The 27977-nt window shown below is 32.6% G+C and overlaps 2 protein-coding genes across 7 annotated transcripts; one reads left to right on the top strand and one right to left on the bottom strand.

The window, feature by feature from the left end:
• Positions 1–1298: 1298 nt before the first annotated feature.
• LOC148598117 (palmitoyltransferase ZDHHC22-like) lies at positions 1299–9587 on the bottom strand. Of its 3 annotated transcripts, none has more exons than XM_088560451.1 (3): positions 9435–9567; positions 9007–9051; positions 1299–5271 (listed from the first exon to the last, which is right to left on the bottom strand). In XM_088560451.1, exon 3 carries the CDS (start codon positions 5192–5194, stop codon positions 4262–4264), a length of 933 nt encoding a protein of 310 aa, XP_088416577.1. In that variant the 5' UTR covers positions 5195–5271; positions 9007–9051; positions 9435–9567; the 3' UTR covers positions 1299–4261. The 3 variants fall into 3 exon arrangements, with proteins under 3 accessions (XP_088416577.1, XP_088416576.1, XP_088416575.1); XM_088560450.1 differs by lacking the exon at positions 9007–9051 and adding an exon at positions 5412–5486; XM_088560449.1 differs by lacking the exon at positions 9007–9051 and having other exon boundaries at positions 9435–9587.
• Positions 9555–27731, top strand: LOC148598116 (uncharacterized). Of its 4 annotated transcripts, none has more exons than XM_088560432.1 (7): positions 9555–9635; positions 11995–12047; positions 13701–13791; positions 15097–15259; positions 16030–16276; positions 19345–19499; positions 20841–27731. In XM_088560432.1, exons 2-7 carry the CDS (start codon positions 12023–12025, stop codon positions 24312–24314), a joined length of 4155 nt encoding a protein of 1384 aa, XP_088416558.1. In that variant the 5' UTR covers positions 9555–9635; positions 11995–12022; the 3' UTR covers positions 24315–27731. The 4 variants fall into 4 exon arrangements, with proteins under 4 accessions (XP_088416558.1, XP_088416554.1, XP_088416556.1 ...); XM_088560428.1 differs by having other exon boundaries at positions 15094–15259; XM_088560430.1 differs by lacking the exon at positions 9555–9635 and adding an exon at positions 9806–9883 and having other exon boundaries at positions 15094–15259.
• Positions 27732–27977: the final 246 nt, after the last annotated feature.

Genomic DNA, 27977 nt, shown 5'->3' with positions numbered 1-27977 from the left:
GAGCCTGTGTTTTTGAAGATTGTACAAACAAAGTAAAAATGTACATTTAGGGTACGTGCATTATCATAGAACATTTTTATAAGCCCGACTTAAGACAAGATGTATTGTGGTATACCAGTGTTTGTCCATCCATCATTCACACTTCACACAATAACCCAAAAAGCTGCCACCACTTCTTGTGAAGCTTTGGGAATTGTTTCTTTTGATTGATGTGAAATTATAATATTCCAATTTTCCTTTTGAGTAATGGAACTTAATTCATACAAAAGTAGGGAAATTTTTAGTTTCAGGACCATAACTATAGCTTTTGATTTGATTTTGTCATATATTATAGATACAGAAACAAAATTCTAGGATCTATGCTATAGAGGGCAAAAACAAAAAAAAGTATGAATCTCAAAGATTTTGAAGGATTTCTAAGGGTACTTCCACCTGTCTTTAAATTTGGGGAATTAAACAACCATTTTCTTTAATAATGAATATATTTGTTCTTGTTCATTGCAAATATACATTTATTTTACCACTTACATTCTGGTCAGAAGGTTATATACTGGATCAAACATTTTATAACAATTCAAATTCGGAGTTGCATCTATACTTTTCCCAAATGTTTAGGGTCGTTCTCTTCCATGGTATCAAGCTGCACTTTGCAAAGCATTTTTTTTCATAATTTCCTTTCCAAGTTGTGGAACTTTATACCCAAATTTGCATCGTGCTTTATCATTGCTGTTGATTCAATATTAAGTGATGAGGTTTTACTAACTTTTTGTGACTGCCTTGATAAAGTGAATCAGGAAATCTACAGTGCACATTATTTTAGCTAGACTCTAACCCCATTTAAATCTTTGCTATGTGATGGGTGATGCTGGCAGTGCAGAACATGCTTGCCTTCCTTGAGCACCTGATATCACTCCTGCCTTTTTTAGGTAGCTTATATAGTAAGTGCTTTAATTTTTTGTTGGACATCTAGATTTCCTTATTTTCAAGTTTTTTTTGCCGCATTGTGTATGTACAGGAGTGTAGCACCTGGTGTGGCAGGTACCTAAAATTCTTGTAATTTTTAAAAAAATACACAAGGTATTTTACTTGTTAACTAATTAAAAAAATTTCAGATATGTGTTCAATATTCCTGCCATACCTGAATAGAGATTTGGGTGCTATGCCTCTGATGTGGATCATCTCTGTTTCCTTGTTCCATGTTCAGGCTGTGTACTTAGATCTTGCTTCTCTCTGATTTGTCTTTTTTATGCTTCAGTTTTTTTTTTGCTGATATTTACAATTAAGAAATGCACAGAAGATAAAATCAAAGTTTCGTTTATTTAGAACGATCAGATTATTTGTATATATCATAACTGTCAATACTGATAAATTAACAATCACAAGTGTAACAGAGTACAATAAAAAATAAAAACAAGAAAAAACAATCCTTAGATCACTTAAATTTCATACACAAAAACAATGGATTTCATGCATAAATATCAACAGTCCTGGTTCCTTTTTTATGGGAAAAAAGCAACAAATACTGGTGGTAAATCTAGCAATGGCAAATAAATACAATTCTTACCAACAAACAAAAAACAAAAAAACTTGCCAATGGTATGTCATTATTTAAACTTTGTTTGATCTTGTACATGTTTTGTAATGAATGATATACCCAGGGTCTAATCAAGACATCAATGACAAGGAGAGGTTTTGTAAATTCTGTTTGAAAAATAACTATATTGACATTTTTGTCAAAGTAATTTATTACAAAAACTTCTCCCTCTCAAAGATAAATGGGAGAAGTGAGCACAAACAGGGAGAAGTTTTTGCCCATTTCTCCCTCTAGATTAGGCCCTGTATACCTTAGTATACTGGGTATATGTAAGTGTGTACAGTGAAACTTGTGTAAACAAAAGCCTTTTTGGACTTGGTTTAGGCAGGTGTATGTTTACCAAGGTTCAAAATATATTTTAATCAAGTGTTTTTTTAATAAAGATCCAGGGTTGAAAATGTGATAACAACTGATGTGCCTTCTGAACTTAGACTAAACAGATGAAATTGGTAAGATTTGCTTAAACAGCAGATGAATATCATCGGCAATGGGCTTAAAATGAAAACCCTGAAAATCCTTGATTAAATTGATATGAAGGGACTTAAAGCTGCATTAGCTGCCAAATTTGTTCAGTTTTGATTCTACTGAATGTTGCTGTTTCAATGAAATAAGTTTGTAGTAATGCAATTGAAGCAATAAATGTTGATAATATCTACAGAATATTATAATTTTTTTAATCAGAGAAGATCGATAGCTCTGATCTAATTATTTTTCAGCATAAGTTCCGAAGATTGCTGACAGGACATTCACCTGGGTTAAAAATACTTCAACCTTTGTAAAAAAAATAACAATAATGGATACACAGGTAAGCACATGTCTTGTCTTCATTGCATTTCATCTACTTCTTGATTTGTTTTGAAATAAATAATGACCATTTTTTGAGCCACATTATATAACAATAAGTAAATTTAAAAAGGATCTTTGCGTTATATTCAAACTTTTTTCTTTTAAGGCTCGAGTCCCTCGGTCTTCCTTATCATTGAATAACCACTTTCACTTTGCAATCAGATTTGTTATTAAAGAAGTGACCCTTACAGCACATGCACGGATTAAGGTCACCAGAGGTCACATGTATACAAATTTATCTGGGTCAATTTTTTGTCTTGCAAGACAAAAAATATATAGACACATATTTCATGTGTTTAATGCATTTTATTTATGGATATCAAATGAAGTTCTACAGGAAAAGTTCAATTTAGTAGAAATAATTCAAAGTTAAGGTACATGTATATTTCAACAGAAACAAAAATTTACGAAAATGACAGCTAATGCAGCTTTAATATAAGTGTCTGGTTTAGAATAGACAGGTTAAAAAATTATTCAGGGTTTGGTTTATACAGGTTTCACTGTATTTAAAGGTCAGGTCATGCAAGAGCAACAAAAATCATAGCATCCTTTTTTTTAAAAACTGAGCTATACTTTTTACCTATGATTCAAGGAGGTAGACCTAGGGTTAGGGACATAACTCTTGAAATCATTGATGTGTTTGTATCATACTCAATTTAACCAAAGCATATCAAGCTTTCATTTGAAACTGTTTGAAATAAGTCCAAGTTATTTTGACGCTTACATAAAATCGATATAAAATGCTGAATACAAACATGATTTGTAAGAGTTGTGTCCCTTACCCTTGATCTACCTCCTTCAGGTCAATGTTTCTTTTGTATGAAGAGGTGTACATATAAAACAAAAAACCCTGCTACAACAAAAAGAAAAAACAACAAAACAAAATCTGTGAACTGTTTTCTGGAACTACCATATAATTAGTGATTTAGCTACAGTTTGAGTAGACAAGGATATTGAACGGTTTTCTGCAGATAGTTTTAGAACATATTGGAGTTAGTGCAGCAGAGATCAATCTTGTGTTGAAAGCGACAGCAGTCAATACTAGTTAAATTACCAGTCTAATTAAAAAAATCATGGTTGATATACATGTATCATTTCTGGGAGACTCCAAATGAGATAACATTATTGAAAATAGTAATTGGTTAAAGAGACAATTATTACGTAGAATGATAGAAAGCATTGAAATTCATAAAAAAGGGGAGATAATGACAATTACAATTAAAGTTCTACAAAAATACCAATCGTATTAATATTGCAAATTTCGATATACTGTACATGTGTTTCAAGGAGTAACCTCTCATCAACAGCATTATAATAAAAAACACAGAAAAATCTTAATCCAAAATTAATTGTTTACAAGAAGTACATGTAAATTGATGCAAAAAAGCTTTCAATTGAGTACGGAAATGCTGACAAAAATCAAGGGCTGTATTAACCACCCAACCTTGATTATGCATATGAAAATACTGATGTCTCACAGAATTGCTGGATATGTTAAAGCACTGTGACAAATCTAGGGGTTGGATCCCCCTTTTTATTAGAAAAATGAAAGGTACATAATGTACCTACAGAGCTGTACATATTCTAAAATTAGAGTTCATATTGAAGGGTGTATCTAACAATCTTTCAACAGGCAAAGACAGGGACACGTGATTTCACTGATTTATTTACACAAAGAAAGTATGATATTTTTTTTTCTACACTAATTCATCTAAAAGCAGAAAATTTATACATTGTATTAAAAAAAATTCTCTCACATATGTTATGTGTAGATCATTTTGGTACAAGTTTATGATACAACATCATTTTTAACATAACATTTTACATAAATTTAGTGCTTCCAGAAGCCCAAGTTCTTCCATTTCCTTCATTTTTAAACCATGGCATTGGAAAAATAAAATTCAATATCCAAAATGGTCCAAAAACCGAGCGCACATGTGTCAAAATTTTTGATTGATATGTTTTCTTCCCTTTGACAAATTCAAAGCTCGTTTGGCCACCCCAAACAAGGTTAAATTGCCACAAAAGATAGAAGATAGCTGCAACTATAGTTGTGAAATTAAAATAGAAGACTAAAATGTACAAAAATATTGAAAAAGTAGTGCTTCCAAAAAGCCAAACTACTACAGCATATGGCAAGAAATACTTGAAAAATTCTGGCCCTAGAAAAGTTACATAATGTGCACCTAGATATGCTGTCAAGAAGTAAAAAGAAATGGCACTTGAGAGCAATGTGTGGAATGCACAACAAATGAAGTATCGCTGATTATGAAATCCTATGCAAACTCCAGCAAAAAAGCAGTGGTGATCTCTCTTTAAAATGCACATGTCACAAAGTGGGCAATGGTGGGAACGAGGCGGAACGTCTTGATCACATCTTTTGCACTTCATCCAATCTTCACGTGTTCCTGCACTGTGCATTGGCAAATCAGCAGGACTGCACTGAATTGATTTTACTGCTCCAAACCACATGAGGAAATAATTTGCCAAGTAACTCAAGAAGGAATATATTGTAATGTACCTCCACAATGATATGGAATCATAATCTTCACCAAATGTAAAAGGGATTGTTACAAAAACAGCAATGGAGAATAAAATGAGCGAAAATCCTAGGGCAAATGCGATGCCAAAGTAGTTCAGTAAGCGAAGCTGATTTCTCTTAGTATTATCAAGGTCAGAAGTAGCCCTGGATATTGCATCTATCGTAGAAAAAACTTTTCTGGTAAAGTCTAAAATTGAAATCGTAGGAACCATGGTTCTGGTCTGCTGTGTTACTTATCTCACTGAATTACTTCGCTTTAATTCATCTGTTAATCTGTGACTTCCGCCGTCTGAAATTAACAAATAAAACTTGTGTACACTTATAGTAAGCACTTTTTATCAACCATAGAAATACTTGTACATTTATGTAAAAATTTGGGAAAGGTTACAAAATATAAGAAAGAGGAAAAAACAAGTGAAATAAAAGTACCTGAAGGCTGCATGGAAATTTTCAATTCATAAGACTGTCAGCATTTCAGGTTACTGCAATAACAGAGCCAGTGTTCTAGAAAAAAAATTTCGCTATAGAGACGAGTTTAGCTGTGTAAGAATTTCTTATTTCATATATGGGATGAGACAGGACATGTGCCTTCTAGTAAAAAATGGCACAATCATAAAATGGTTAAATCTTACCAATATGTGTTTGAAAATTCTTTTAAATCATAATTTTTTAACAAGCATAAATTTTGATTGATTAACTTAATGCAGTTTGTTTATTCCGTGACTGTTTTGAAGCAACCTATATTTTACTCCTGGTCATGACGTGTCACTGGCCAAATTGAATTTGCGATGTCACTGTTAGCTATGAAATGTTAATGCAATTAATAAAAGCTTCAACATGAAAAGAATCAAACACCAGCTTTTCTCATTCAAAATATGAAAATCTCAACCGCCCTCAGCTGTCTGAGATTTCCCTATCTTACACTTGCAGAGGTTTTAGATTTTTAATAACACACATTGGTTGAGACATCATCCATAACATGGTGGATTATCATAATTAGTTGTTATTTTAGTACTACAAATAGCTATACCAGAATGTCCATTATAGAAGTTGGCAAAACCTACTCCTACAATGCTAGAGGTTGTCTGACAAGCTATTTTTTACTTTGTGCCATCATACTGAATGCCAACCTCTTATGTTATGTGTAGGAATAGGCAAGGTGTAGTCTAGACTCCAGATAATCATGAAGTTTGCTAAGGCTTTTTTTTTAATCTAATGTTTATATCTTGAAGGGAGGCGATCAAGCGAAATTAAAATTAGCCTCCGAGGAGGGCATAATTATTTGGACTATCATCATATCCAGGTTTTTACATTCAAACTCAAAAAGGCATTTTAGTGTACATCATTACTGCATGTACATTTTGTACATGTAGTCATGCCATGGAAAATAATATGGAGTAGACATTGCCTATAAGTGAACACAACAGAATTATGTTTCTTAATTGTAGGTACATTCATGTGCAATACTTAAGTCAGCAAAGAATTTTAACTAATCTAATGGTATCTATTTAAAATAAAATTCATGAAAATATATGAATTATTATCAAAATATTTAATATATATAAAATGTGTTTTGAACTGCAAATGCACTTGTTCATTTTACCTAAAATTCTGACATTTTAAATGATTTTGGGACAAAAGTAAAAGGGATGACATTGATTGCAATGTGAAGTACTCATAATGTAAACATTGTACGTACTTCAAATCCTCCTTTGCTATTAAAGTTAGATTTTTAGACATTCAAGAAAACATTTTAATTTTTAAAACAGTTATTGGGAAAACTTGCATGTATTCAGGGTATCACATTAACATTTTATGACCCTTAACCAGGTATCAGGCAAATTGATGAAAATTTTACTTGCCTAAATTAAAATCTAGGTTGTCCATTACCAGGATAAGTAAATGAATGTTGAAAAATGAATAATTTTTGGTCGTCCTCCAGGCAAGTATTGTCTGAATGGCAGTTTCATTTATACTGGGCAATAGGACAACCTTTTACATCATACCCCTGTTAAGTATTGTTATCTAACATTCTCTTCCCAACATTGGCAACATTTCACTTCCAGAAGATGATTTTTTGTTCTCATCATTCTGCACCCTCTGACTTGCACATGCATGTTGCCATACTGGTCAAGTAGTAGTTCTCATCAGCAAGTATTTCGCGCCAACCAATTTTTTGTCCTTTCCTATGAAACAATTACATGACCAAACTTTACAAGAAAAAATCTAACAGATTGTTGATAAATTGCTCTCTATAAAGACATATCATACAGCGATTTTCATTGGAAATAAATTTTGGCTAGGACTGATAAAAGATAAATGTACTTAATCCCAGTTTAGTGAACAGATTGGTGAGAACTATTTAACTTGCATAACAAATTTTTATATTCAGATGCTCAATTATAAGAAAAAATCATTTGGATCAGATTAGGACAAAATAAATATTATAACAATCTGTAGAGTTTACAATATAACCTAAGGCTGTTCCAGAAAAATTTCTCTTGGTGGTGGGGTTTTACAAAAATCTGTTTCAATGTGTGGGTACCTCCTGATGATAATTTCATATTAAATCTAAAATTACCATTCCATTGTTTGTGGTACCAACAATAAATGCATTTCTGTAGGTGGTGGGGTGAAAAAAAAAAGGTTCTTGGTTGGTCCATAATAATGATATGGAGAATATGGACATTATATTCATATCAACATGTAAAATAATTTGAGAGTTACTTACTGTATGTAAAAATTAGTCATTTCCTGCTTTAAATCTTCATTATAATAACAATTAAGATTTGTTTATTTAGGAACCTGAACATAAACCTTATTTAATATTGATTTTATTGTCACCTTCATATTGATACGTAGAAGCCAATTGTTATGTTGAACTTGTATATATTTTATAGATTTACGTGGTTTAATAAATTGGTGAAGGTTGATGTTCCACTATACTAGAAGCCAATTGTTATGTTGAACTTGTATATATTTTATAGATTTACGTGGTTTAATAAATTGGTGAAGGTTGATGTTCCACTATACTAGAAGCAAATTGTTATGTTGAACTTGTACATATTTTATAGATTTATGTGGTTTAATAAATTGGTGAAGGTTGATGTTCCTTTATACTTTAAAAAATAATATTTAACAGTAACCTATTAAATTAAAAAAAATTAAGGCCATTTGGAAAATACAAATCACATAAACAAAATGTTCCAAACCTATCAATTGATACATGTAGATATTTGCACATTAATGGTAAATCAATGTAACCATGATTAATTGCCAATGTAATAATTAATTTAATCAATTACTGTCAGAAATGTTGTAATCATTAATTTAATTTAATCACACATTTGACAAAGTAATTGTAATTTAATCAATTACATTGAAAGCAATCTGACACATCTCTGGCTGGAGTTGTGCTCCATCATATTCACTGATTTTTTTTTAAAAAGAGAGGAATTCATAGAAGCAATCTTTTATATATATATATAAGTATTATCAAAATGCACTGGCATTGGGAAGATTAAACTAAGTTTACATGTTTTTAGAAAATAGAAATTAGTATATATTAAAACATGAGCAACAGTAGAACTTCTTTGACTTAATGGAAAGTCACATTGTTCTGGTAAGCACAGTAAAGTAATTAATTAACTGTGTCTGAAGTAAGCATTTTGTAGGTATGGTCTAAAATGTGTAACCCATACCAGTACCAACTTTTCCCCTTCCCCAAATAATGTTTTGCTAATATATTCATTCTTAAGGTATGTTTTAAAAGAACAGAAAATTGCATGAGATGTGGAAATTTCCATTTCAATTCATTCTTTTAATCAGTTTTCTGAAGTCAATTGGAGTAAAATGTGTAACCGGAAGTTACAGCACCCAATTTTTCACTTTCCTGTCTGAATTTTACATCTTATTTTTTTTAAATCATTAAGAGGTTAAAACTTAACCTTAAGACTTTGGATAAAGTTTGAAAGATTTGATATTGTTTTTAAAAAAGTGATTTAGTTTGTATTCCATACTGTACCTAGCGTCAATCCCCATACCAGCAAAGAATGGCTACAGTCTTATCCTGAATGAAAAAAGAAAGTCTCACAAACAGAATGCATTAAAATTTTACAGACAACAAAAATACCAGACTTTGATTTTGGGTACGGAAATTTCAGGTTACATTATGTGATTTGTAAACCGTTTGAAAAAAGAAAATCGAACAAAATCATTTTTTTCAAAATAAAAAAAAATAAAATAAAAGTCATTAAATCGAGCCCAACCATTATGTCATTTGGTAAATGTGTACCAACTTTCAGCTGGAAATATCCAGTAATAATGTCATTATATTATTAATGAAAAAATTGGGAAAATAGTACTTGGGAAGGAAGAAAAGTTGGTACGGCCTACAGGTGCGGGTTACCCATTTCAGACCACACCCAAATTTCTAAGGCGAATAACACTCACAAGTTAATGTTTATCATAGGTCTAATTTATAGCCTTTCCTACATGCAAGTATAAATATATAATCGACTGTGTTTCCAAATCCAGGAAGTGAAATTATTTGACTGAATTTTGGCGCTTGCGCAGAAAATGGCAAGCGCAGATAATTTGAAATTTTGCAAGACGCACTTATTCTCTGACCTTTGAGTCCTTTGGAAATGACACGTAATGATATCACACCTACATTCTTACGTTAAAATGTCACTTTTTGAGCAAATTGTATGAAATCGACCGTTTTAAATGTATTATTTGTAGAAAAAAGGGAGTCATTGACATGGCGTCACTGCTTCATGCCGTTTCGCCATTTTGAAAATAAATGTTTTGAAATTTAACTCCACCAAGTAAACATACCCACGTGTGGAAATGTCATTTTATCAAAACTTGTAAATGGGCTTTATCTAGTAAACGAAAAGGTGTTTTTAACTCAGTTACCCAAGAATGGCATTTTCCTGCTGTTTATTTTGATCACAGCCTGTTTGATTTTGTTTTGATCGACTCCTTTCGTACAGCCAACTGACTATGATCTGTATCGAAAAAACAATTTAACTTATAAGAGCACGTGATAGAAACTTAAAAAGGGATACCACTGGCCATGATTTTATTCAAAACATTGTGTCTGATGATCATCTTTTTGTACTTGTTATGCCCTTTGTGGTCCCTCGATTTATTTCCTGTTGAAATCTTAAAAAAAATGGCCAAGGTACAGTACTGTCAGTAGCCTTTCTAGTGAATTTTTTTTTATAAAATAAACAAAAATTATGAAGTTCATGGGTATACAAATAATTATACTGTCTTGGGAGACTATTTTTATTTTGCTTGGTCTGGTTCCTTAAACGTCAGATTTAAAAAAATGCCTCCGTGAACGTCATCATATATCTGGACTAGTTCATTGAAAAATACAATCATAAGCTTTGGACAAATTTAATCAGTGGTTTAGATCATTGTTATTGACAACAGGGAAACTGTATTGAAAACATAGTTCTGTCGATGCCTACACGTAGCTTTCATTTAGAAGTACATGTGCAATTTCAAAGAATCATGTCTAGCTACAACTTATCGGGTGTTTTGTGTGGTTCAAATCAAATCCTAGGAGCCAATAGAAACAGGACGATTTATCAAGAAATATTTGTTATTAAGTTACAAAAATGTTCACATTAAAAGTTCTGTCTGTTCCTGTTTTATACATGTATCACAAAATCGCCCAGGGGTACAGTTTAAACAGAAACTGATGACTTAATAAGACTTTTAGGGTTTTGTACATGACTGGTATAAAAAGTGTACAATCCTGTGCCTAAACCAATCTTATTAAAATCAGCTGTTATGATTAGCTTTGTAACACTGCCTTGCGCTCCGTAAGGAAATGTGGCATATCATAACGGCTAATTTTAATCTGATTGTGCTTAAATCATTCATTGTCTGAATCGACCCTTTTCCAATATAGGAGATCAATTTGTATAAATATAGAATTTTTGTCATTAACCTTTTTTGGCAAGTGAATTTGAATGCTTGGATACCACACTTCTCTACCCCTTTTGTGCACTATGTAAGAAAGATGTCGTTTTCAAAAGCATAAACTTTTATTCACATGAACTACAATGTAACACTCTAAACTTTTAGGATTTTATGTTAATTTGCACTGTATGTGTTTTCACTGAAGTCTTCATGGACTAAATGGTGCATCTGTTCCATTGCAATGTAAACATGTTCATGGAGAACTTATCTTTGATAAAGAATGAATGTTATCTATCTTACAAGATTTATATTAAAAGTATACATGTACAAAGTTGCAAACTACACTTGAGATACATGGAACAGTCCATATGTACATGTATACAAATGCCTCATAGTCAAATATAAACACTGTAAACAGATGAAACTATTTTCACATTTGACAATGTAGAGCTGAAAGATGGTACCCTTGAAATGGATTTTTTACACTATTAAATGCTTATTACTTTCAAAACCAGGATAGATTATTTCAGTGGAAATTGTACCTACCCAAATGATCGCCTGACTGAATCTGTGAAATTAAGCAACCATGAAAAATAAAATGCTTGTAACTTGTGTTCTTGCCTTATGATAAAATACCAGTACATATACTCCTTCTTGGTTGTAATCAAATTTAACATAAGTACATGTATCTCTTCTTGATTTATACTCAATTGTAAGTACATGTGCTCCTTGCTTTATACTCCATTGTAAGTACATGTGTTCCTTTTTGCTTTATACTCAAATGTAAATGCATGTGTTCCTTTTTGCTTTATACTCAATTGTAAGTACATGTGTTCCTTTTTGCTTTATACTCAAATGTAAATATGTGTGTTCCTTTTTGCTTTATACTCAAATGTAAGTACATGTATTCCTCCTTGCTTTATACTCAATTGTAAGTACATGTGTTCCTTCTTGCTTTTTACTCAGTTATGAGTGCATGTGCTCCTTCTTGCTTTATACTCAATTGTAAGTACATGTGCTCCTTCTTGCTTTATACTCAATAGTAAGTACATTTGTTCTTGTTTATTTGCAGTTGTCTAGTGGATTTTTTCTGACCAGTAATGGAGGTTTCTATAGAGGAAACATGTAAGTTCAATTATGTCACTTTGTAATAAAGAATCTTTAGATGGAACTAAGTGTAAAAAAAAATCAAAAATGTGGCTAGACTCAAAGATATTTACATATATGTTTGCCATAGCCCAAGTGCTACAAAGAGATTGGATTGATTACTTGATAGGTTGGTAAATATTTATTCTCCCAAATCATTCTAAGTTTGAACTTTAAGGAGGTAGATCTAGGGTAAGGGACACAACTCTTAGAAATCATTGGAACGTTTGTATTCATTATTTTACATCAATCTCATGTAAGCATCAAAGTGACTTGGACTGATTTCATTCTGTTTCTGAGAAAAGCTTGAAAGGTTATGGTGAAATTGAATATGATACAAACATATCACTGATTTCATGAGTTATGTCCCTTACCCTAGGTTAACCTCATTAAACTTCAAAAGATTCAGATTTTGATGGATCAAACAGAATAGTTTATAACTTTGGCCTGGTCTGCCAAATATATGTTTGCAAGTTAGAATTACTTCATTTGATTTTATGTTTGTGTTCATAAAGGATACTGGTAAAATCAAATGTGGTACAGAGGATTCCACTTAATTTCATACCTGATTATTGCATATTTCTTTTAATTGCATAGCATTTTCATGAACCAAATCATTTCCCATCTTTTCTATGTTAAAAATTCTCTTAATTGCTTAAGATCTAAACAGACATTCCTGTTTATTGCATAATTTTTTTTCCCCAAAATGTCATAAGGTTGATCACCCACGCATCAAAATGTAAATAATAAACTAATAGGGTCACAGAGACTTTTAAAACATGAATGTAATAATAAGTTAGTCATAGTTTGTATTGTGTATTTCCAATTACGTGTACATTTTTGAAATGGTTATGTTAGACACCCCAAGTATGATACTGACTGAACTTTGAGTATACAGTAAAATGGACACTTTCTAGTCTTAACAATGTATTTTTAACAATTACTCAATTAAAAGGTGTTGCTAATTCAACTGTTTGATATTATGGTATTATAGTAAAATTAGTCAAAAAAGCCATATAACTTTATTACATTGTTTGTAATAACATGTTAGTTTAATCAGTGACATGGAGTTGTTTTACATAGGAACAGGAAGATGTATAGGAGAATAAGACCATTTCACCATTCTAAATTCAACATTCCTGATTACTGCATATTCCTGTTAATTGCATTTTTTTTTTCTGACAAAATGGTTATGCAATTAAGAGGAATGCATTGATTGTGATATTGGCACATACATTTGTACTCGTTGATATTTTCAGTATCAAAATTGAAAGTAACTATTATGATTTTTATCATTTTGATGTACATTTATATTTTTGTCTACATTTGTTACAAAAAATGTATTTCAGTGTGCCACACTCTGTCGGTGTGTGACATCATTTTCATTCAAAAGATTATCTGATGTCACAATCACTCCCAATCTTTGAAGGATATTTTTGTATATCTTGTCATGTACAAGAGATAGAGAAATATATGTCAATAAGATCAAAGGAAAAACATAAAGATTACTGATAAACAATGAACCCCCCTTTTATAATTTGCCGCAGAGTAATCATTTACATTCTCAATCTTGAAAATGTTTGAAAAAATGGACACTACCATTATTATGTGTTCATTACATGTATGTTTTAGGCTGTGATGTTTGTGGAGAAGGACATCCAACAGAACTATGTCCTGAGCTTGGACTGCAGAGCTCTGAAACTCAAAATATTGTGGTAACAAGGTATTGTAGTAAGATGTTGTGTGTGTCTGTTTTCCCTGTCGGGTCTTTGTTCCTGGATTGCGTTCTGCTAAAAACTTGGTTCTCTCTTTATAACACTTTGTATAACAGCTTCAGTCCACCAAAATTCAAACAAAAATGCAAAGTATGGAATCAAATTTTAAAGAATAACTTGAGAAATGAATTGAAATGTATGAAATAAGGTTAATTGAATTGTGAAAAATAAAGTTTGAATTTACTGTTATAAATAGCATAATCAATGAATTATCTGAATAACCAAAATATAAAGCAGTTAACATTAATGTACATAATGATACATGTATAGTTTTTTTTTTGATGTACAAATTTTCAAAATACTCATAAAAACATATTGTATAAAACTAATATAAATTGTTTAACTTATTGTATCATACGAATATCCATCATGCTTTATCCAGGCACTGTTAGGATACACATGTATATCATTAAAAGTTTTGCTGTTTTAAAACCAGTTTACATATTTTAGCTGCTTCCACAGTGGCTGAAAAAAATATTTTAAAAAAATGCAGACCAATGCCTTGCAATGGAAATAAAACCCACATAACCATGAAGGAAATATATTTATTTAACACATAATCTAAGAAAAAAAGCATCCATAAATATTTCATACTTTTCTACCCTGGACTTGACTTTTTATGTGCAACTCGGTGGGTGTTTCTAGAAATGCAGAGGATGCTTACCCTACCATTGCACCTGGTCCATGCTCCCAGTTTTTAGTGGAGTCTGAGTTGCTTATTTGCTTTTGTTACTTTGTATGTTTGATTTTAGTTTATGTTCTTTGTTGTGTGTGTCTGTTTTCCATGTCTGGTCTTTGACCCTGAATTGCATTCTTTTGATTACCACTATAACCTTGGTTCCCTTGATTACTCTTACACAGGCAAAATTGCAACATATGTTTTGTAACATATGGAAGCACATGTTTAGGACCATTATGGTATATATAGACAATAGACAATTTAATTTGCACAAACACATATAACATTAATATACATAATGATACATGCATAGTTTTTTTTTTTGTGTGCATGTAAAAATTCTTGAGAACATTTGTTTAGAAAAATCATATGAAAACCATCCTCTCTAACTGTATGAAATACTATTATTGACAACACAAAATTTCCATATGATTTTTGTTTACTTGTTTTTTTATTAATCAATTTTGTTCATCAGAAACATACATGTACATGTATGGTTTTCATGATGGTCCTAAACATATGAAAAACGTGTTGAAATTTTTCCTGTGTAACTGTTACATTTTTTTTTTAGCAGAGCAAGGCTGACATTACCACATTTTGTTCAGGCAGTTGACCTCGACAACGGTGATGTCACTGTTTACACAACTGAGACTGTTGCTAAAAGAACTCAGTTTGGACCTTATGAGGCCAAGAAGACTACCCATGAGTTCAATGATGAGGGTTTATTTGTTTTGAAGGTACACAAGAAACAAACATGTAGGCTTTCAAAATAATAATATGACTGTCTGTAGGATAACAAAAAATATTTTTCAGGCATATCTTCAATATTGTTGTATGCAAAATTGGTTTAGAGATTACCAGACCAAATCTCATATATTGAACTTTTCTTCAATTTGGGCAACAAAAAAGCAATAATTTTTACAGAATCAAAAGCATTTTAACCAGACATGTCAGTCAGTCTTGCAGTATTTTGTTTTCACTGCATATTTTTCATTCTCTGTCTGTATAAACATCATATCATATTCCTTTAATAAAGCCTATTCTAGAAATCAATGACAAGGAGAAGTTTCAGTAAATTCTGTTTTGAAAAATTACAATATTGATATTTTTGTTTATCTATTAAAAAAACTTCTCTGTCAAAAACAAAGGAGAGAAGTGAGCAAAAACAAGAAGAAGATTTAATACATGTCTTTAATAGATTTTAATCATTTTTGGTACAATAATTGTCAGCATGGAAGGACGTTGCAGGGGTTCAAATTAGCGATAGTCCAAGGTCTAATTTTTGAATTTTTTTACCCTTGGCCATGGATATTCAACCATAATAATAGACACTTTATTTTGACTAGTGATTTGAAAATTAGAAAAGCCTGGGACCTTCAATTATTATTTAAAGTCAGTTTGGACTCCAGAATCTCACCATCATTTTCATTGTATTCCTATTCAGATGCTCCCAAAGATGACATTTATATCACATACTCTAGCGCCGAATTTATATATATATTTTTAGATAATGACAAAGGATGGTATGAATGTGAGTCTGGACACAACTGATGAAAGTGAATGTAATTGGTTATGCTTGGTGAAAGCAGCCTCCAGTTTTGAAGAGCAGAACATCATTGCTTACCAGTTGGGAACCAGTATTTTTTACAGTACTACGAAGGACGTAGGTCCAAATACAGAGCTGAAAGTATGGTATGCCCCACAGTATGCACGACGACTTGGAAAAAATGTTGAACCTGATGGAATAAGTAAAGGTAGATTATATGATACACAACTGATACACAAGAGGCCTTTTGCTTCTATCCATGGGGCTGCAGGTAGTAGTTCCCACTTTTTTCCCATTCCCCGCCCTTCTATTCATTTGGTTTCCCTAGATTATTGCTGGTTTGTGTCCCAATCAAATTCCTGCATAACTATATTTGTCACCTGTTTACTCCTTTCATTTTTAATTATTTAATCAAGGGTCAAAGACACTTCATATGAATCATTTCACTAAGATTGATTGATTGATTATGGTTAAACATCCTATGGCAGAAAGGCTCTGCTATCCTAGGTCAGGATTTAAAAATTCTAAAAATTCTTAAAATGTTCTTCAGACAAGTCATTATTTTAAAAAAAAGGAGGCAGAAAATTGGTGTAATAAGTTAGCTGTAGTAATTATACCTCTTTGATGATGATATGTTAAAAATCCTCATGATGAATGAAAACCTTTTACTATTACCTTCAGTAGGAAAAGTTATTTCTTAAGGCCAAGGGAAAGTATAGGTCTGTTTCAGGTTGCTTTGGATGTAAAAAAATAGGGTAGGTAAGTAGGTAAAATCATTTTATATTTTAAAACTATTGTATATAGATACTATGGGAGGGTTGTTTTACTTTAGTGTGCCCAGCTGAAAAATTGATGCTATGTGAGGCAGATAAAATAGGGTAGGTAGGGTAACCTCACACAGACAAGTTTTTTTCTTTGGCCTAACTAATGTTTAAAATCTAGGTTCACCTAAGATTTAAGCCAATAAAAAAAATGACTAGTCATAAACTTTATCAACAATCGTAAATATTGTCATGAAATATTAAGTAGCACTCCACATAAGAATCATGCAAAATGTGATTCATGGCTGGAAAGCCTACATATTTTAATTTTTGATATTTTGTTTAAAATGTCATAGTAAACAGAAAGTAACATGCAGTTTTTCATATAACCCCTGCTCTTAGGAGATAAAAATTATATAGAATGCACTGTAGATTTCAAAATTAGTGAGATAACTGTGTAAATGTCACTCAAATACAATAGAATCTATTGGTTTTTTCAATGTTGATTATCTCCTAAGAGCTGGCAGATATGAATGAATAATAATACATTTCACAAAATAGACCCGTAAGACAACTTAATTACAAAAATAAAAATATGTAGCCTTTTTGGGGGTGTATCACATTTTTCAGATTTTGCATGATTCTTATAAAGACTGCTTCTTAATACCATACTAATATGTTGTATTGAAGAGGAAAATGACTTTTCATGTGATTTCACCCTTCTGTTTATAATAGGATATTCAACTGGGAAGAGTGAGTAACCAAAATATGATCATGAGTGCCTAAGAAAGCATAGATTTAATGAGTGATTATATTTTGGTTATTCATGATAATTCATTGATTATGCTATTTATTACCTCACCTGGCCAAAGGCCATGTGAGCTATTGCCATCACTTGGTGTCTGTCGTCATCGTTGTCCATCATCACCATCGTCGTTAACAATTATACAAAACTCTTCTCTGAAACTACTTGACTAATTGGGGCCAAACTTCTTATAAATGTTCCTTGGGGTATCCTGCATAGAACTGAAGTGGGGATTTTTGAATTATCGAAAAACATGGCAGCTGTTATTAAAAATAGAACATAGGGGTCAGACAGTAGTTTTTTGCATATATCTCCAAGTGTTCAGCATGATGAGATCTATCTCTGGTCAAATTTTTGTTTTAATCCATGTTCAAGCCATGTTGGAGTTATTGCCCTTTTTCAACAATTTTTGCTATTTTCAATGTTATTTCTTTCAAAAATCTTCTTCTCTGACACTACTACCAATTGAAACCAAACTTGGTATGAATGTTCCTTGGTGTATCCTGCATAGAACTGATGAGGGTATTTTTTATTTGTTGAAAAAAAAAACATGGCTGCCATTACTAAAATTAGAACATAGGTGTCAGACAGTAGTTTTTTGCATATATCTCCAAAACCTTTAGGATTTTGACATAGGGTAATAGTGTTCAGCATGATGAGATCTATGTATGGTCAAATATTTGTTTTAATCAGTTTACCCATGTTGGAGTTCTTGCCCTTTTTTTTTTATGTTTTTTTGCTATTTTCAATGTTATTTTTTTCAAAAATCATCTCCTCTGACATTATTTGATCAATTGGAACCAAACTTGGTATGAATGTTCCTTTGTGTATCCTACATAGAACTGGTGTGGGGATTTTTGATCAGTCAAAAAACATGGCTGCTGATACTTACAATAGAACATAGGGAACAGACATTTTTTCGCATATATCTCCAAAACTGTTAGGTTAAGCTAAATTCTTTCAACAGCTGAAATGATCCTTGTTATTAGGACTACAATAGTCTTTAGGGACAAAAGTTGTCAGACGATTCCTTGTAAGAGTTATTGCCCTTGAAAGTTGAAAAATGACTTTTTTTACAGTTTTCAGTCAATATCTTGAAAACTATGATAGATTAACAGAAACTTTCAGTTGTTGAAATGATCCTTATGATAAGTCCTACCAAAGACTTCTTGAGTCAAAATTGTTGGACAACTTCTTGTTAAATTTATTGCCTTTGAAAGGCAAAATTGAACCAGGTGAGCGATTCAGGCTCCTGGGAGCCTCTTGTTTTTATAGATTTTCTCCATTATTCTTTGCTATTTTCAGTATAAATATTGAATTTTGGGAACGGTGGATTTATATTCATTTTGTAACATTTTGTGACGTTGTGACTGGAGAAAGTTGAGAGTGAAATTACCAAATTTATTTCTTAGTGTAAATTATCAAAATTTTATACACGGGGAACATTCCATAAATCACAGCTACTGTGTAATCACATAAATTCATGGATACCATTTTTCGTAGGTTAGGGAAGAAACACAAGTTTGTGGATTCTTTAATTTGTGGTTTTGAGGTTTTCTGTATAAACATCAATGGAAATCTCCTTCTCGTTGGGAACCAAATTTTGTGGTTTTGCCTACCGACAAAAACCATGAAAATTTGTACCCCACAAGCTATAGTACTTTCACAGTATCTATATTATCATATATTTTTTTTTTCAATTGTTTACAGCCATGTTGGGAATGAAGGTTGTATATCCTACCGTGGATGAATTAGCAGAGAGTCAGATGATAAAGAACCCTGTCGATGATGGCACCAAGATACAGGAGATTGGAACTGATGCTGCTTTAATGGATGTTATGGCTGAGGAAGAAACTGTCACGCAGGTTTGCTTTCATTTCTAACATAGGCAAATATCGTTCATTCGAAATTCTTGTGAATTGACCTTTACATGAATGACATTAACATGATATTCGTGTGAAAAGTTCACATGGAATTCTCATGAAGGCTCAATTCACATGAATTTCATGTGAACTCTGTCACAAATTTTCTTAACTAAATTCAGGTGAAACAATTTTGCATTATGGATATACAAGTATTTTGAGAATGATTTTTATTATGATGAGCAAAACTGGTAATACAGTGAAACTTCTTCAAACTGGACCCTCCTAACAGGCCGTTTTCAAAAGTCCTGGCCGATATACATTAAAACCTGTGTGTTTTGTCTTCAATAGACCGGCCACCCCTAAAACCGTACACTGGCAGGTTTTTCACAGTTTTAGTTACATATTTCAAATAAAAACAACCTCTCAATTCCGGCTGCCCGGTTATTGTTCGCCTGTAATAGATTTGTCAACAAAACTGTACATAATTAATAATTCATTCACTGACCGGTTTGCATTTCATCAGTGGACAGATGATAATTAAAGGGGACAGTAGTTTTAACAACAAATTTAATCCAGACATAACATTTTGTCACTGGTTGGCTGTTAAATTGATGTTTACACACGTCAGGGGTCATTTAATAGTACGATCTTTATGATTTTTTAACTTTCAATTAATGTGACCTGTACCGAAGCCAAAACAACATAGGGGCGAAATTATTAGACTTTTTTATGAAAACAATACAAATAATTAATTACCATTAATAGCCCTTTGATCTTTAATACACATTTTTTCAAAACCATGAACATTGTTTAGTCGGCAGTACTGTTTGTAAAATCAAATCATTTACAAATGATGCAAGCTTTGAAATGTAATAAAAGGCCAAACGTTTTGAATTGGCATTAAACATGTCTCAACCAACAAACGGACTATGTGTAGAGTTATAGAGCACATTAATGGAAACTGCTCTTAGAATGCATTGCTATTTTTCACAAAACCGACCACCCCTATAAACCAGACATTTTCTCTAGTCGCAGTGGTGGCCGGTTCGGAGAAGTTTCACTGTACAGTATTTTCTGTTATTATGCATGAAAAAAAAACTAGGGTTGGTAGATAGGGAAAACGTTTGTATTTTTCAAATGTTTTAAACTGGTTTGTTTTGGAGACACAATCAGACTTAAACGGTGCTTATAAAAAAACTGGCCAAATATACTTTAGGGTAGGCACTAAACATTAGGGTTGGAAAGGTTAGCGGAAACACCAGCCATTTTTTTAAAGCCTTATTGCAACATGTAGAAGAATGTGATGATTTTTTATTTTTTTATTTTTTTGTCAATTTGCAGGAACAGGAAGTGGAAAGTGATGATGTAATGTTTAAAAATTTCAAGTGCAGGAGGTGCAGCAAAGGTTTTATGACTGAAAATGAACTAGCCATTCATATCATGGAACACATACATCCACCTGGAGAGGTTAGGAAGGGGAGACTACCCAAGGCTGACAAAAAGATTATACCGGCTAAGCGGAAAAAGAATGATGGGGAAGAAATAAGTGATAATGATTCAGAAAGTGATAAAAATGACAAAGACTTTGTTCCAAAAACTTACCAGTTGATTAAACAAGAACCAGGTGTATCGAAAGCTTTGAAAGTTTTGCCAAAAAGAAGTTTGAAAGGAAAAAGAACTACAGGCTTTTTTACTGATGCTGAATTTGTGATGACTAGATCGCAGATCAAAATAGAACCAGAAGAAAAAGAAGATATTCAAACTGAATCTGACAAAAGTATTGTTGAAACACCTAAACGTGGAAAACGTGGTCGACCAAAGAAGGAAAGCAAGAATATTCCTGACTCAACTGTTCCAGAAAAGAGACAGAAAATATTTGAGAAGCAAACAATTACCGATAATAGCCAAGAAGATAAATCTAAGGATGCTCGTGACTCAGATGATAAAGCTAACAAAAACTTCTGTGAAAACAATAACCATGCTATTATTAGTGCTGATGAAATCAGAACTGACAAAGAAAACAATGAAGAGAAAATTGTGGATTCAAATACAATCATGGATGGCGATTTAAAAGAGTTAGATCCGAGTGTTTCAAATACTGCTGTCTTTCCAACTGTCTACCTTAATCCAAATGAGGGAAAGGAAATTGAGTCAAAGAATGCAGGAGAAGCCCAAAATGAGGAGATAAACAAGTATTCTCTGGGGAGAGAAGGGGATAATGAAGGTAATGATGATGCTACAGGGATAGCGTCTGCTGATGATGATGTCAACAATGAAGAAACTGATAATGAAGATGAAGACTATGAAGTTGAGGCCTCGGAAGGAACAGAGGAAGATGAAGTAGAAAAATCTGACACAAAACATGTAACAAGTAACAAGAAAAAAACAAAACTTAGAAAAAGAAAGCAAAAACGAAAACAAGTTGAAACAAAAGGAAAGAAAAATGCAAAAATCAAAGAGGAAAAACAACTGACCGATGAAATTGATAGTGAGAAGGTCAGAAAAAGAAAGAAGAAATGTCTTCCTCTCCCAATGAAGATCAGAGAACTGCCTGATGGAAAGAAAGAGTTTGTATGCACTGTATGCAACAGGAAGTTTTTCTCAGAACGATATCTAAGACTTCACTTTCCTATGCATACCAGTGAGTTCAAGTGTGAAACATGTGACAAAACTTTTACTCGGAAGGAAAGCATGCAGAAACATCAATGTCGTATCATGGCAAAAGTTATTAAATTAGAATCCAGTGAAATTTCCGAAAATTCTTTCAAGTATAAATGCTCAAATTGTGATGAAACATATCCAACCTATGAGGCAGCTGAAAAACATTTGGTTGTCCATCGAAAGGGTCTGAAATGTGACAACTGTGGTCAGACATTTGTAAAAATACTACAATTTAACCAACACGAGTGTCCGAACTCTGAGAAATCTAAATTTTCTTGCGACATTTGCTTTCAGACTTTTGGTAACGAGAAGAATTTGTTCAGACATGTTGCTATGCATACAGACTTGTACAAATGTGAATCTTGTGGCAAATGCTTTTCAAGAAAAGATTCCCTAATCAGGCATGTTACAAAATGCTGTCCGGAAAAAGCTCAGAGTCTTGGAATCCACTTCTGTAGTAAATGCCAAAAAACTTTTGGAACAAAACTTGGATTGGAAAACCATGAGGCAAATTGTAAAATGCATAAATGTGTAAATTGCAATCAGGTTTTTGATTTAGAGACAAGCTTGACAAGTCATCAGTGTGAGATGGTTGAGGATTCTAAGGACAGCACACTTAAGAGGGTAAAATTCAGCTGTTCCGAGTGTAATAAAACATTCCGTAATTTACACTATCTTCTTCAACACAAGCAAGTACATATACAATCTCATGAATGCCAGATATGTGGAAAGAAATTGAAAAGTTTAGAGGAAAAGGAAGATCATGGCAGATTATGTTTAGCAGCGAGCAAGATTAAAGCTGAAGGTAAGATCAAGTGTGATCGCTGTTCAGAGGAGTTTTTCATGGCTAAAGACTATAGAGACCATTACATTACTCACACACATAGCTTCCGCTGCGAGAAATGTGACAAAAGATTCGTCAAGATTGGTACACTTCATAATCATCAGTGTATTGGGGCTGAAGGGATTGCCTGTGAGTTTTGTGCAAGACAATTCAAAAACCAACGTACCTACCACATGCACATGCTCACACATGCGTCTTTTGTTACTAAATGTTCAAAATGCGAAAAATATTTTTCAAATGAGATGTTTGATGCTCATGAATGCACTGAAGTAGAGCCACCATTAGAATGTTCGTCTGCTAATTATGTCTGTCATTTCTGTGGTAAAAACTTTGTCAGTACAAGTAACCTTAACAAACATATACGAGTCCATGGTGAGAAGAATATTGAGTGTCCTTACTGCGACAAAAAATTTCATTATCCAGAATACCTCAAGACCCATATTGCAGGAGTTCACGAAAAGAAAACCCAATATCAGTGCTCTGATTGTGGCAAAATTCTCACATCGAAACCAGGACTGATTTCACACACAAAGCTTTACCATTCAGAAAATAAAAATATTTATCCCTGTCCTGAGTGTGGTAAATGCTTCAGTCAAAAAGGCAATATGAAAACCCATATGTTTTCCCATGCAAAGGAGAAATCCTTCCAGTGTGGGTACTGCAGCAAGTCATTCAAATACCCAGACCAGCTTAATAGGCATAAACTCAGCCACACCATTGGAATGAAATTTCAATGTGACATCTGTGAAAAATCCTTTGTGAAGGATTATGAATTAAAAAAGCATATGCAAGCAAATCACAGCAGTAAAATGTATGTATGCGAGTTCTGTGGCTCACGATGTGGGCACAAACACACCCTTCAAAGACACTACAGACGGAAACATCCGGCATCAGCTCATTTGGTTGAGGACGCCAGCTATATAGATTCACTGTACCAAGAGGTTGACCTTGACACCAACAAAACAGAAATGTCATTTGTTGAAATGGTTCCAGCAGCAGAGGCATTGAGTAGCTTATCAACATCTGTAACCCAGCAAGCCGTGATTTCAAGTGAGTTGACACAATTGATAAGTCAGGACGGAACTATAGTTCAACTACCAGGACAAGAAAATGTGTTTACTATTCCAACCAATCAGGAACAAGGAGGGGAAGAAGAACAGCAGACGGTTGTAATTTTACAGATCGTCAACCCACAGGAACAGCAGATTGAAGTAACAGAATTGGAGACTCAGGTCATAGATACCATGGATGTAGAAACAAGTCAGGATGTTGGGGATTTTCAGTACACTGAAAACATTATAACTTCTTAATTTGTGAATGTATGTCCTTTTTAATTACTGTAAATCAATTATTTTTGCTGATACCTTTTTTCACCATTTGCTAATGTTAATTTAATTTTGTGGCATTTCAAAAATATCACTATTTTGGGGATTTCTAAATGATTAAATTTGTAATTTCAGTCTGTACATTTAGCCACTAGTCCGAAGACTGAAACTAGTAAAAATTTATTTGGGTAAGGGAAATATCAGAGAATTTTAGTTGGGTTCTTAGAAAAAAATTAATGAAATTGACCATTCCGGCTAGTACAAATCATTTGAGTGTTTGTGTTCAGCATTTAACATCAATCTCTTTTAAGCACCAAAGTGACTTGGATTCATTTTATTCTGTTTCAAATGGAAGCTTGATAGGCTTGATAAAATTGTATATGATACAAACATGTCACTGATTTTCAATAGTTATGTCCCTCGCCTTAGGTTTACCTCCTTAAAAAATGGTGTAGGCTTGCTTTGCATAGGCTTTAAATCTTTGCTATTATTTCATTGATGTTCCATTGAAATTGGAAATGAAGCAAATTAAAAAAGACATTATAGAATGAAGGGAAGGTCATTCTTTTTTATCAATATTTTTTTTAGAAATTAATGCAAAGTCTTGATGTACATTTATTACCAGAAAATATGAAATGTGTATTAGTCTTGAAATGAAATATATGTGAAATAATTTGTATGGGCCTAGCAGTAATTAGGTAAGAGCTCCAAGGACACTGCTTATTTTTATTTGTACTTGTAAATGCTTTGTACATGTACATTTCATTGAAATGAAATTGACATCAATTCTGTATATAGAATCTTATGCAAGTTCCTTTTAATACTGTTTACCACTTATAAGTAACATCTTTCCATTTATTCTGTGTTGGCTGTGCTTTTTCTTGCATTAAAATATTCATGGGATATTTTTTGGAGGAGGGGTGGGATTAGAAGTTAACCATTATGTGTATTTTAATTAGATTTTACTTATTACTTTTACAATTAAGGAGGTAGACCTATAGAAAGGGACACAACTCTTACAAATATATGAAATGCTTGTATTCAACATTTGAAATCAATCTAATGCAAACATCAAAGTATGTTTTGTAACTTGGATTGATTCCAGGGGCGGATCCAGGATTTTAGATTAGGGGGGCACACAGTTCAAAATTTTTTTAGGTTAAATTTTGAAATATTCTAGAGTGAGTGCAATGTAGATATCTTTTGTGGTAAAATTAGCGAGAAATCAAAGTTTCAACCTAAAGCCGCCTAAATCTACCTCTGACAACCCATGCTTTGCAAATTTTGGGGGGAGGGGGGGCGTATGCCAGCCACACCCCTGCCTGAATCCGCCCCTGCTTACTCTAGGTCTACATCCTTAAATCATAGATGTTTTATTAAAAATGCTTGCATACTTGAGTTTTAATTCATTGCATTTGATAATTTAAGTGAGCTGTGCTTTGTGTAGTGTAATTTATTTTCCTTGAGCAAATAAAGCATGCAAGTTTGGTTTAATTTTAAAGAAAAACGCAGAAACTGAATTCACGACCTGACTATTTGAAGGGGGTATTGTAAATATAAAAATACTGAAGTGTCTTAAAAAGTCAGATATGAAGCTATAACGGGTTCAAATTTGTGGTGGTCTGACGTTAAGCTAACCTATGAGTCATTTCCCCAGGTCTTCGACCTTCAATCCTTTAAACTGTCGACACTTTATTTGGGACTTTTTATTTTCCTCTGGTAGAACATTGGTTTTAAGTAGTGGTTCTTGTAAGAATCATGCAAAATTCTGTAAAATGTGATATACCTCAAAAAGGCTACATTTTTTTATTTTTGATATGAATTTGATTTATGGGTCTATATCATGAAATGCATCATTATTTATTCCAATCTTTCTGCTCTTAGGAGATAATCAACATTGAAAATCTAATAGATTCTATTGTATTTGAGTGTCATTTACAGAGTTATCTCCCTTTATTTTGAAATCTACAGTGCATTTTATATAATTTTTATCTCCTAAGAGCATGGGTTGTATGAAAAACCGAATGTTAATTTCTGTTTACTATGGCATTTCAAACAAAATATCAAAAATAAAAATATGTAGGCTTTTTACCCTTGAATCACATTTTGCATGATCCTTAGCTGGAGTGCTACTTAAACTTGGAAGAGTTTGGATCTTCCTTTCATGAAAGTAAATTGGAGACGTTAAAACAGAAGAAAGCGAAAGAAGTTATTATCCTAGGTTTTTTATTTTTAAATTTGCCGTTTATTCAATCTAATTTAGATTAGAGGTACCAATTGTTCCATTCTGTCACTACGTGTAGGATTGGATGACACTCCATTCTACTTTCTGTTCAGCCAATCAGATTTCATCAGTGATGATTTTGAAAGCAATGTTCAAAGGGAAAACCTGGGGATTCTGAAAAGGTCACCTGAACAGAAAGATGAATGGAGTGTTGTTCGATCCTGCATACAGTGACTGAATGGAACGAGTGATTAACTTTTTGTTCAGCCAATCAGGTTTCATCTTTATGATTTTGAAAGCCATATTCAAAGGGAAAAAACTCAGGGATTCTGAAAAGGTCACCTGAACAGAAAGTAGTAAGGAGTGTTGTTCGACCCTACATGCTGTGACAGAATGGAACAAATGATAGGTCAAATTTTAATTAGATTGCCTTTTATTAAGAGTCAATTGAAACCGAGGTGATGTATAGATATGTATTCTGTACATGTGCGATTCAAAGAAGGGATGATCAGTCATACCCCTCTCTGAAATTGGGAATTTTTTGGGGGGAATAAAATCTTGTTTTTGTTTTTGTTTTTTTTCAACAAATCCTGTCTTCAAAATTGTCTTGCCTATCATCGCTTAGCCTTTTTCTATTCATGTCCCCTAACCTGAAACCACATATCGCCATTTCTTTATGAAAAAAAAACTTGAAATGATATTTACTTTTTTTATTTTTAATGTTATAATTATATTCGGAATTATTTAAATTTTAACATATTTATATATTGTTGTTGATTTCATGTTTGTGTTTGATCCCAGGTAATTAATGAGTTATGTTAAATTAATTTGATTGTATTTGTTACCAGCTTTCTGATTGGTTAACTGGCTACCGGCGATGCAGGTTATTTTGTATAACCTTGTTAGGTGCTTTGACGTCATTTAAAGTTAATTGGACCGCAATCCGTGATTCAAATAAATAATGGTATTCTTAATATTTGGTTTTGAATAAATTAAGAATTAAATGAGAAGGTATGTTTATAATTTTTAGCAGGTTATACGAAATAATCTGGTTTGGACCAGTTTGCAGTTCACATGATCTGCATGTGTACAGCGAAAAAAAAAAGATGGTGAGAGTTATTTATATTTCAATACTTTTTATTATGTAATGTTACTAATAAAACAAAGTATTCATTTTCTGTTTCTGCTTTTTTTTCTTTTACGACCCTAATACCTTACATCAACAGTTCATGTCTGGCACTTCTCTACTGTTTTTGAACATAACAAAAAAATGAAGCACAAATGTAATTCTAATTTCATATCATATAATACATCTTTAATAACCTGTAAATATTTTTCTGGCAATGTTTCAGTTCAATAATTTTCTATTATTTCTGCAAAAAAAATTTAGATCTAGTCTTAAAATCAACTGAAGATTTGAGGGA

Source organism: Perna viridis, chromosome 14, assembly GCF_037379345.1.
Source record: "Perna viridis isolate PV_CMFRI_1.1 ecotype Kerala chromosome 14, ASM3737934v1, whole genome shotgun sequence".
NCBI lineage: Eukaryota > Metazoa > Mollusca > Bivalvia > Mytilida > Mytilidae > Perna > Perna viridis.
The sequence above is the reverse complement of the archived record's forward strand: the minus strand, read 5'-3'. Positions and strand labels throughout refer to the sequence as shown.